The 11,636-nt window shown below is 34.2% G+C and overlaps 1 protein-coding gene across 4 annotated transcripts; it reads left to right on the top strand.

The window, feature by feature from the left end:
* LOC18586779 lies at positions 2,863-11,350 on the top strand. Of its 4 annotated transcripts, none has more exons than XM_018129535.1 (6): positions 2,863-2,936; positions 3,092-3,179; positions 4,212-4,329; positions 4,484-4,917; positions 5,311-5,662; positions 9,886-11,350. In XM_018129535.1, exons 2-6 carry the CDS (start codon positions 3,145-3,147, stop codon positions 11,074-11,076), a joined length of 2,130 nt encoding a protein of 709 aa, XP_017985024.1. In that variant the 5' UTR covers positions 2,863-2,936; positions 3,092-3,144; the 3' UTR covers positions 11,077-11,350. The 4 variants fall into 4 exon arrangements, with proteins under 4 accessions (XP_017985024.1, XP_017985023.1, XP_007010393.2 ...); XM_018129534.1 differs by having other exon boundaries at positions 3,089-3,179; XM_007010331.2 differs by having other exon boundaries at positions 2,863-3,179; positions 5,311-5,408; positions 5,541-5,662.

Raw genomic sequence — 11,636 nt, 5'->3', positions numbered from 1 at the left:
TTTTATAAGAATATTGAAAGAGACCTATAAATACATTAAAATTCTAGGTTAACAATTCAAGCCCATCTAGTAAGTAAAGAGAGAGTAGAAGAGATTCACATAAGATATTGAGGAAATATTGTGGTTTTACTTTTGATTTATTGATTCTAGTTAAATTGTTACTTTTGCTTCTAGTTTTAGTTTTAATTTTAGTTACTTTAATTTTTAAGTAGTTTTAAATTTGATTGTTTGGATATGATTGAGTTGTTTTAATTTTAGAACTTACCAAAACGATTTTGGAAATTCTTCGTAGGAGTGAACTTTACTTTCTATTATATTATTTGTTAATGATATGTGTATTTGCATGATAAATCCGATAACATTGTGACTCATGTTGTCCAATATTTTTTATCTACATATAGCTTTAGAAATTGAACACTTTGATGATAATTTTTGTATATAGCTAATACCTTGACCATCATAGAAATATGAGAAAACACAACAATAGATTATCATCTTAATTTTGTTTATAGGCATTACCTTCTTGTAAAGTGGATAAAAATAAGTGTATAAAAATATAAATAAATATGAAATACTCTTGTAGCTTATACTTGAATCAGGAAGAATTTTTTTGAATATATATATATATATAAAATTCGCTCAAAATCTTCTATTTTTCCCAAATACATAGTACAGGCCCGACTATAGTATCTATATATATATATATATATATATATATATATATTACGAGAAGGATTTATTTACAGCACTATAAAACTAATAAGTTTTACACTATTTTCTAGTCTTTTGATCAAAATAAAAATCTATGACTAAGATTAAAACACTTCTTTTTACTTCATTTGGCTTCTATCTTTTCGTTTACCATTTTTTATCTCTTTATTTATTTATTTCTCAATCAATTCAAAATTTTACTAAATACAAAAAAATTGATTCATAGATTGGTCTGTAAACAAAAGACCAGAACAAGATATACAGGCAAGCACCCAAACGAAAGGGACTGTTACAGCACCAGAAAAACAGAAAGAACCAAAATCATTTTAGGCTCTCCATCTTCAGGAAAATTTGCCAAGTGAATAGATTGTGTGTGGAATAGATGTGCATAGCCAACAACTCTAGTATGCAAATTTAAGACTTGAAATCAATAGCAAAATTTGAATAAAAAATCAAAGGATAAAAGTTGCTTATCTCATGTTGTACCACAACATCCTAACCATTCTTAGACTAAAAAAATTCAAGAGTCATGCCTTTCAGTTTACACTAGCAGATGTTGCAGGCATACTTGTGGAATTTTCTATTTCTTCACAGCTATGCTTGGTATGACATAGTTGTATTCCCCAAAACTATCTCAAGACCACTTTCGAATCTTCCACTAGCAGACTCATGACCACCCTTTTTTTCCACCTTCATTGGGTAAAATATGTGGATCACATTAAGCACTTGGTTTCCCATATCATGGAAATCTTTTGGTCAATTTGATCCAAATTTCCCACAAAAGAATTTATGCTCTCACTCCTTTTCCTAGTCTTTATTGCTCCCAAGAAATTAATATTATGATTCTAAAATTGGAATCTTGTACAACAACCCTTGAAGCCATTCAATTTGCTCCAAAATATTATTCTTGATCATTAATTAATGCCACCCATTTTCAAACTCTAGCACACTAGATGCATCTCTTTAGTTCACATTTGAAATTTCATATATATATATATATATACATATATATATATATATATATATATAGAGAGAGAGAGAGAGAGGAGAGAGAAGAGAGAGAGAGGTAAATCTTTAATTCCAGCAGCCCTCATAGCTAAATCTTTATCAATAATTTTAGATATCAGTGCTTTTTCCATGTATTTGATTATTTTTTATAATAAAATCAAATGTCATATTAACAAAATCATTTTTTTATAATTAAATAATGATAGTATTAAAATAATTTAAATATTCATATTTTGTGTGTCTTAAATTAGTTTTATAATTCAATTCAAATATTTAACATTGAAAAAGTTGAAAAGTAGATTATTTACATTACTGTTTAAGAATTATAAATTAATATTGCTTATTTTCAAATTTTTTAAATTTTCATTAAAGAAAAAAATTTTATTTTTTGTTTTATTTATTTTAATAAAAATTATTTAATTACAAGTCTTAATTTTTTTAATTATAAATTTGATATTTTACATGTTTTAGATTAGAATGATGACAAATTCAAATTATTGCAAGTTTGAGTCATTTCAAGTTTAAATTGTTCTGAATTCAATTTATTTTAAATTTAAATTATTGTGAATTCGATTCATTTTGACCTTAAATTGACTCAAGGCTGTTTCTAACTTATTCAAATTTGACCATATTTGATTCCAAGCGTGTTTGATCGATTATGGTTAACTAAAAGATTATCTTTTAAAATTATTTTAATTTTATATACAAAATTGCTGAAACCAATAGAGATATTGCGAGTGACAAGATTGAGTTTTTGTTTTTCTAAAGAAAGCTTTCTTATTGTAAAAGCATAAAAAAGCTAAAATAATGAAAATAATAATATGCCAAAAGAATATATTATGATGAGGGCAATTGACAACCATAATAGTAATGATTAAGGCTGTAATCATAACAACAGTGAAACAGGAAAGATTAACAAAATATAAAGAAAAAACTATATGATAGCATGATAATTATACAAAATTTGATGTCATTTATTTTTTAACCTCATAAAAAAATTAATTAATGAAAAAAGGGATAAATAAAAGAAGAGAAGTGACAGAAAGATAGCAGAAAAGGTCGTGTGGGCCATGTTGTGTCCAAATGGACGTCTTCCAAATAAAGAAACTTTTGCCTGCTTTCTTCATTCCCAACGGACCCCTCCAAGTGAAAATTAGTGAAACAAAAGTCATCCAACTCCATTTTGGCTTCCCCTTCCATGGAGTTTGCTTTCTAACGTATTCTTCACACTTCTCTCTCTCTCTCTCTCTCATTTCTTCCCTTGCTTTCCTTCTGAATCAAAAAGAAAAAAAAACCTTGTTTTCCTCACTCATCGTACTCTATATTCTATCTGATTCTTTTTGTCTCTTTTTTTTGTTTTTTATCAAAGAAGCTGACTTTTTGGGGTATTGGGAGTGTAGCTGATCAAAGTCTACAGCTTCTAAAATGCATAATTCTGATCAAGTAAAGCAAGATCAAAGGTAAATAAATCTGGGTATTTCTTTCTTTTTAAAATTTTTGATGCTCTTAGTTAGTTTTTTATGTTGTTGAAGTATTGTTAGCTCATGGGTTGTTTTTCTCATCCCTTATTTTTTCAGGTATGAGCTTTCTCTTTGTATTTAGATTACTTTAAAGTTCATGGATTAGTATTTTGTTGCTTGCTTCGTTGTTTGGGTTGTTGGGAGGAGTGAGCTGTTGTTAAGAAGCTAAAATTTCAGTTAGAGTTGAGTGTCACAATAGAAACCCGGTTTTAGCTATGCATAAGCATTTTTCTCTAGAGAGATAGGAGAGTTAAGTGTTCGAATTGGATCGATCAGGAATTTGATAGGGGAGTCATTTGGAATATCATTTTTTTTCGAGATTGGGTTGGGGATGCGTCTCTTTACAAAGTTTGCTAGCAAAAGAGCTTAGGAAAGCATGAGAACTGCTCATGCTGATCCTACTTTGATTTTTCAAGCTATGGTGGCTGATATTGGAGCTAATTTTAGAGGTTTAGAGTGCCGCTTTAGTTGTAGTTGGTGGTAAACTCTCATAAGGGCTAGGATTTAGTTTCGGATGTACCTAAAACGTGGTTACTTACTGTTATTGTTGCTTGTTTAGTTTCCCACTGATTTTTTTTTTCTTTAACGGTAGTTCCCTTTCTCTGGAGGGAGCCTCTTGATACCTTGGAAGTACATGTTTCTGTGCCTTTAAAGCAAGCCTTCCTGCTTCCTATGTACATTTTTTTGATAAATAAGTTCATTTATTCATAAGGAGAAACTAAAGTTTTGATGTAAAGATCATATAAGGTTTTGTGTCTTTGCGTTAGCTGTAGTAATTGTTTGTACTTTTGTGGATGAATTGATGGAACCTTGGTTTTTGGAGTTTGGACGTTTCTTTCTATGTATACGAAGCACCATGCATGCTTGGTGTACTTGAATGGGGAGGAGGGAACATGTTGAACTTTTGTAAAGTTATACTAAATTAGGTTTGCTGTTTGATTTTGGGTGATTATTTTGTCCTTGTTTTGTCAGGACAACTTGCAATGTGGAGGATTCCACAATGACCATTGAATTCCTTCGAGCACGGTTACTGTCTGAACGATCTGTCTCAAAAAGTGCAAGGCAGAGAGCTGATGAACTGGCGAAAAGGGTATTTTTTCGTGTTATTCTTAGGTCTTTTTAGATTAGCTGGTTTTGGTTCTCTCTCTCCCTCTCTCTTTCACTCTCTCTATCTGTGTTTATATATAGCATAAATATAGACTCTTCATTTCATGGCTTATAATGTTGGTATTTATATGACCTAGGTTGCTGAACTGGAGAAACAGCTAAAATTTGTGTCTGTCCAAAGGAGGAGGGCTGAAAAGGCTACAGCAGATGTTCTTGCTATTTTGGAGAATAATGGGGTAAGTGATATATCTGAGGAACTTGATTCAAGCTCTGACCAGGACGCACCTTTTGAATCCAACATAAATAATGGTTCGACTAAAGAAGAGGAGAGCTCTGTCACTTCAAAAGTGAGACAAAAAGAGTCAGAGGAACTTTCAGGTTCTGAATTTGATTGTTCTTCAGCATCTGGTAGAAGTTTGTCTTGGAAAGGCCGCAAGAGTGCTTCTCATTCTCCTGAAAGGTATAAAGATAAACTTGTGAGAAGTCGCAATAGTTTTGCATCTATGAGTTTTTCATCCCGAAAACACCGCCAGGGAAAATCATGCCGGCAGATAAGACGTCGGGAATCAAGGTTAGTACATGATTCTGTCTTTTATTGTATCACAAGATGTGGTATGCGCCCCCACCACCCCCCTTGTCAGTTCTTTTTCCTAATGACAATATATATATATATATAGACTAATGGGGAAGGGATGAAGGAATGAAAGGAAACAAAAAGAAAGAATAAAAGGAGATGAAGACAATACATTTTATTTTGAAACTGTAGAATTAAAAGATCAAAATGAAAGAATATTATTACAAGGATCATTCTTTCCTTTTTCTTTGTAAAAATGATTTCAGTTGAGAATTTTCTTCATCTGGGTTCATGTTAAGTTCTTGCATGTATAACATGGATTTCCTCATAGGTATTTACTCTCATTAGTCAAGTAAACAAAAATTTATCTATGCTTGCTTTATTTATCAGATCAGTAGCAGAGGAGCTTAAATCAGACAATATCATGGTTGATCCACAAGTAAAAGGACTTGAAAACTCTTCAGAAGTTAATGCCAATCACTCCACAGGTGGGCCTCATATTTTGCCAATGGGTTCTGAAATTCATGAGAATAAAAGTACAGTGGACAATCTACATTCAGATGCCTTAAAGAATGAAAGAAATGTAACCGGTTTTGATCTTGATTTTCATGGGTTTGAAGGAGAGAAAGACATGGAAAAGGCACTAGAACATCAAGCACAACTCATTGTCCATTATGAAGCAATGGAAAGGGCCCAAAGAGAATGGGAAGAGAAGTTCAGAGAAAAAAACAGTAGTTCACCGGTATGTTTTGGCAGCACCTATTTGATAGAAATAGTTTTAAGTTCTTTTTCTTTCTTAGTTCTGATATCAAGCTAAATCATTTCGTGTATTTTTGTGTTCATGGAAAACCAGAAGTAAATTCCATGATAGACATTTTTAGTTCTAGTTACTTTATTGGCATTTTAAAATTTCTTGAGCAAAGGAAGTCAATTTTCTACTAGACTAGGAAGGCATCTAGTGCAAAAAGTTTGCTTTTTTCTTTTCCTCCCAGTTGAATATATATTCTCTGGATTTATATATCATGCTTGCTTTTGTAATTACTGGATGCTTGTTATCTCTCTCATACTGGCATATGAAGTTGCAGCTTTGTCATAGTGCCCAATATTGGTGTTGTTAAAATGCATGTCTAGATGATATTGGATAGAATTATTTAGGGCATGTTCTCTGGTGCTGGATCTTCAGGGCTTCTGCAGTACTTTTTATGCGCTTTGGAACTGGTTTTTCTTTTTTCATTTATAAGCACTTTGGAATTAGTTTTAATTGCACTTAAAGTAGTAATGGCAGCCTGACATCTGTACTGTCATGGTGTTGAGAAGTATAATATTTGGTGTCTAATTCTACCAAGAGCAGTTGAAAAGAGTTTTAATGGATTTAAGGCATAAGTATTGTGATTAATTATGATTTTTCAGGAAATGTATTTCAGAATTGATGAAGAAAGCTGGTTGTTTGTTAATATAGGCTGGAAATTTGAAATTTGAAGATAGAGCAAAGCTTAAAATGTAGACAATTTCATCTTATGTTCAAATGAAGGAAATGCGACGTGGCAAAAATATATGTTGCCACTTGTCCTAGCTCAAGTTGTAAGGGTGGGCACGGATTGGATAGAGAACTTAGATTCAAGCTGTAGTGCTCCCTCAGGTACAAAAAAAATAAAAAAAAAACACTGTAGGTCTGTGGACTTATCTTCAATTGAATTTGGAAAATGAGTGACTGGAGGTTGTCCTTTTTCTTTTCTTGGTTGGGGGAGGGTTGGGTGGATTTGATTAGGTTTGGCTAAGCTCCACTACAGTTGCTTGGTGGTTAGCAAATGTCCTATCTCTTTTAGACTGAATTATCTTTTATTTTTTTGTGAGATGACATTACTCTCTCTCTCTCTCTCTCTCAGATGCACAAGCACAGTTGCTGAAATTGGTAGCTGTTTTGTAGCCAATAATTCTACTTATATCTCTATCTACAATTAGCCTAATTTTGAAGTTAGAATCAATTTCTAAATAGGGGTCAACTGCAATTTTGGCTATGTAGATTTTTTTATAGGATATTTTGAAATTCTAATAAAAGAATGCTGAGATTTGGTTCTAAAGATGGGATCCTTGTTAACTTTGTACTATGGGCTTGTGTCACCTAGGAAATTCCTCTGTTATCTACATTAATTCAAAGAGTGAGGCCACTTGCTCTGGTGAAACTACTGACATTTGCTAACCTCCTGAAAACATGTTGGTGGTAAGCAATGCCGGAAACATTTTATGTGTAGGATAATGATTCCAATTAGGAAACTAACTCAATTTTGACTAGAGATGACATGTCCAGCAAATTTGAATTTATGAAGATCCTTAACTCTAAATACTTTAGAGGATATTGGTAATTTTGAGCAGGCAAGATGAATACATAAATAAATATCACTATGAGCTTGATAATATTTAGAAGCATTGCAGGTAATTAAGCTTTAGAGTTTACATTCTTTTTCTCTTCCCTTGTTGTCTGGATCAGTCTCTTTCTTTACGTGTGTGTGTGTCTGTGTCTGAGCATTCATGGATACCTTTTTTTGCTAGTTTTACCCATGCGATAATATCAACCTGCTCTTAAGTTTTTTTGCAAACCTGCTGTTGATAATGGATTTATTTAGGGTGGAACCACAATTAAATTGGAAAGGATGTAAAGATCATAAAAATATTGGTTGCTGGGACAAGAACTCCAACTTCAGAATCTCAAGAATTAAGAAATGTTGACTAGTTTACACAACTATGAAGTACAAACTAAAAATGCCACTGTAGGTGCTCAATTTTTTGCAAAATAAAATTACCAATATAACCTTGTTCCTAAGCATGCCTTGCAAGTAATTTTTGTAGTATGTATACAATTGAATTGGTGGGTTTAATGTCAAGACTACTGTCAATGTCCATGGGTTAATCAATTTTTGTGGGATGCTTTGGAGAGTTTGCTTTGATGGGCTTGAATATTATGTTAGTAAAGATTCTCCCCTTAACCTTTATCTAGACTGTGAGTGTCTTCCTTGTATCATAGTCTACACAGAGGACCATCTCTACCTTTTTTGTTCTAGTAGCCAATCACCTTAGATTGCATTTTAGCCCTCAATACGCAGAGTGAGTTAACATGACTATCTAATTGATGCATTAATTAAAGCTTGAGGCCAATATATGGGGTATGCTAACTTCATTTTGAAGGGGGTTGGTTCTGCAAAGAGACTTTCTGTATAGAATTCTTCTCTCCCAGCTGCCTCTTGCTTTCTGCTTTCAATTCTAACTACCTGCTTCCTAGTTCCAATCCTCACTTCCCACGACTTCCAAATTCCAAGTCATCCTACTTCCTGTAATCAGCATGACACTCATTGGTCTGGCTTAGCCTTCGCTCAGCTCTCTTTACTTTATTATGTTCCTTAATTGGTGACAATATGCCACCCGATACCAAAACCATATGGACTCTATAACTGAAACCTTCTCAAAATAAAACCCACAGGACTGCCCAACCTTCTATGCCAAATGTGAATTTATAATTATCCTTACCTATGGAAACCCTAAAAGAACATCAATAAGTTAAGCCAGTAGCATCATGAGCTAAATATATATTAAACTGCTTGATATAAGCTTCTGATTGTTCCAGTCTTTCTGTTTTGTCTTGAGCTTATTGTCTCTATCAGTCTCTTTCTCCTGTATGTCTTTGTGGATATTCTTCTTTGCAAGTTTAGTAAGTCAATTCGAGTTATGGTCACAACAAAAAACTAATGTTTATCTGATCTGTTTATCTTATCTGCATATCTTGTCCAAACAATGTCTTCTATTTTTTAGTTCTCTTTAGTAATAAAATGAATATGATATTGGATTCATTTATGGTGGAAAAAATAGCTCAAGGAATATTTTCCGAGATTCTATTTTAGCCTTTGAACTTTCTTATCTTGGTGCCTCTTGGTGTCTTTAGCATATGCCATTTTTGGTATCTTGTTATGCTGTGATAACAAGTTTCTCTGGTAATTTTGAATTAGATTAGGCATTTATGGTAGTTTCAAGCCATCTTTAGCTTTTTTGGCACTCTTTCCTAGTTTTATTCTGACTCCAAAAACATGGGAGGAAGCAGGAGAAATATTTGCAATACAAGTCTCACTGTTGAAGAGTCCCAGGAAATTTTCATTATCCTTATCATGAAGCATAGTCAGTTATGCATTGATAACATTTCAATGGCTCTACTCTGATGCACTTTCAACTCTATTCTCATGCATTTGGTTTTGTTTTTCCTCCAGCCAGGAAAAGGGGATGGAATGAGGTTAATATTGCTCAAATGAGTAGGAAATGCCTATGGATATACTGCTTCCTTTCATTGAGCTTTACTATTTAAGACTTGTTGCATCCTGCAAGATTGTGACTAAATGCCTTGAAAGGTTCTATATAAATTTGGAAGAAAATTAAGGATGTTTCCAAATTGAATAAGTGATAAGATTCTTGGCAAAGGAAAATGTAGATGCACATACATATATATCCAGTTAGAAGAGGGAATGACACTTATCCATTAGTTTTACGATTAGTGCTTTTACAGGATTTTCAAGTATGCCATGAGGCGTATTTATATCCAGTCAGAGGAAATAGCTCCTGTCCCTTAGTTTCTACCTCTGCAGTCTATGCTACTCTTCCATGTATGCTATGAGATACCAGCATATATGGCCCAAAACCGTAAAATGTTAAATACTTTTCTTATACAGCAAAAGGTCACTTGGCTCTGCCTGTTGGTAGAAGGCATTGCTATCATTTTCGTTGTTGTGGTTTCTATATGCACTGTTGCTTTTAGTAATTGCTTATTTTTTTCCTTTTAACTTATTATTGATTGATTGCAATTAATAATAAGGATAGTTGAACCTATCTCGTGCTGTCTAGATAGTTTATGAATGTTCTCGTCACATAAGTGAAATCTTGCTTGTGAATACTAACATCATGGTCTTTTGGTCATAAATTATTTAGGATTCATGTGATCCTGGGAACCACTCAGATGTCACTGAGGAAAGAGACGAGATCAAGGCACAAGCTCAATATGTATCTGGGACAGCGACCTCACAAGTCCAAGGGGCCGAGGAAGAACACATTAGCTTCTCTGCAGAATTACCCAAAATTCACTCCAATGATCTTGTACCACCTTCACAGGCTGATATGGATCGCTTACAGGATTGGAGATATAGCCGTTCCCTTTCTCCTGAATCTCTAAATCCCAACTCCCCGGGTCAAAAGTTAACATTTCTCATGGCAAAGGAAAATCATCATCAGAGTATGCAGAGCAACAATTCTCCTTCTAATAGCTCCCATCACTTTGCCCACCCACATGATTCCCCTGGGAACCAAGCAGTGCAACACATTTCATCTGATTTGGGCAGTCATTCGTGTCGAGAACTTCCACGGAACAAAAATGAGCTGTATGCATTGGTGCCACATGAAACATCTGGCAGGTTTACTGGTGTACTGGATTCACTTAAACAAGCTAGGTTGTCATTACAACAGAAAATCAGTACATTGTCACTGGTAGAAGGTGCATCTGTAGGAAAAGCAATTGAAACCTCTGGTTCTGGAAGAAAAGTTGGGGAGAGGGTAGAGATTCCTCTTGGATGCTCTGGACTCTTCAGGGTACCAACCGACATTTCAGTAGAGGCCCCTAAAGCGAATTTTCTGGGTTCAAGTTCACAATTAAGTTTGGCGAACCACTACCCTGATAGAGGAGTTGCACCAACTGCTAGCAACCATCTTCTCACTACCTCTTATATGAACACTCAATCGAGTAGTTCTAGTAATTATCAGCCAGTTTCTAGTGATCGCTTTTTCAGTGGCCCTTACATGTATCCTAGAACAAGTTCTTCTCCATTCCCAACTGCATTTGCTTCATCTGGTTATATCAAGGATGATCAAATTCTCACTGGTCAATGTGAGGAGACAGGGTCAAGATTATCCACTCCGAAACCGAGTTTTGATCCTTCCTTGGAACCAGTCCTACCCTCATCCAGTCTACAGAATTATCCCACTTTTCCCTCATATCCTGATCTAGTGCCACAGATACACGCTAAAGAAGGATTTCCAGCGTTCCATACAACCAGATCAGTTGGGGCAACTCCTGATTGGTTTTCATTTTATGACAGCCATTTTAGACCAGATATCCATAGATTGTAGCACAGCCATTGAGATTGTTGTAACTTACTTACATTTCATCTTATTCAAGAGAGATACTTGCTTCATATATTAAGATGCCAGCCTTGTGGTCATATCGTTTATAAGGCCATTTCTGTATCATTATCTCTTTCTATTTTCTGTAGTAGTTAAAGATAGAGTATGTAAAGAGATGCAACTGAATTTGTATACGTATTTTTCTCATTACTGTCCCTGTTTACTACATACTTTTGTACCAATAAACTTATATATGCTCTCATCAGAATTTTTTCTTCCCTATTTGGTGTAGTGGAAGTCGAAGTGATTTGAACATTATTTATAGTATAAAGTATAAAAGCACACGCAAATGCTGAAATGAAATGTTCAAAGCTAGTACAGTGTTCTTTTCTGGTGAGAACAAGGTTTATGGGTACCGAGCTTGCTTAGAATGGAGTAAATTATGCTCCGAAAGTTCTAGGTAAGCTATGGACTATGGCTTTGAAGCCGTAAAAGCTTTCTGGTTCTAGATCAAGACCTGGTTTAGAACCAGGTCTCAGCTCGGGCAGACACCTCGGGTGTTCGAC

This window comes from Theobroma cacao, chromosome 10 (assembly GCF_000208745.1).
Source record: "Theobroma cacao cultivar B97-61/B2 chromosome 10, Criollo_cocoa_genome_V2, whole genome shotgun sequence".
In the NCBI taxonomy this organism is placed as follows: domain Eukaryota; kingdom Viridiplantae; phylum Streptophyta; class Magnoliopsida; order Malvales; family Malvaceae; genus Theobroma; species Theobroma cacao.
Note: the sequence above shows the minus strand (reverse complement) of the source record. Positions and strands in the feature narration are given on the sequence as shown.

What these genes read in the sequence shown, in the direction of transcription:
- LOC18586779 (XM_018129535.1), top strand. Translation starts at nt 3,145, where the DNA reads ATGCATAATTCTGATCAAGTAAAGCAAGATCAAAG. An exon ending in CAAGTAAAGCAAGATCAAAG is followed by an intron (nt 3,180 to 4,211) that starts GTAAATAAATCT and finishes TTGTTTTGTCAG; the next exon opens with GACAACTTGCAATGTGGAGG. An exon ending in AAAAAAACAGTAGTTCACCG is followed by an intron (nt 5,663 to 9,885) that starts GTATGTTTTGGC and finishes TAAATTATTTAG; the next exon opens with GATTCATGTGATCCTGGGAA.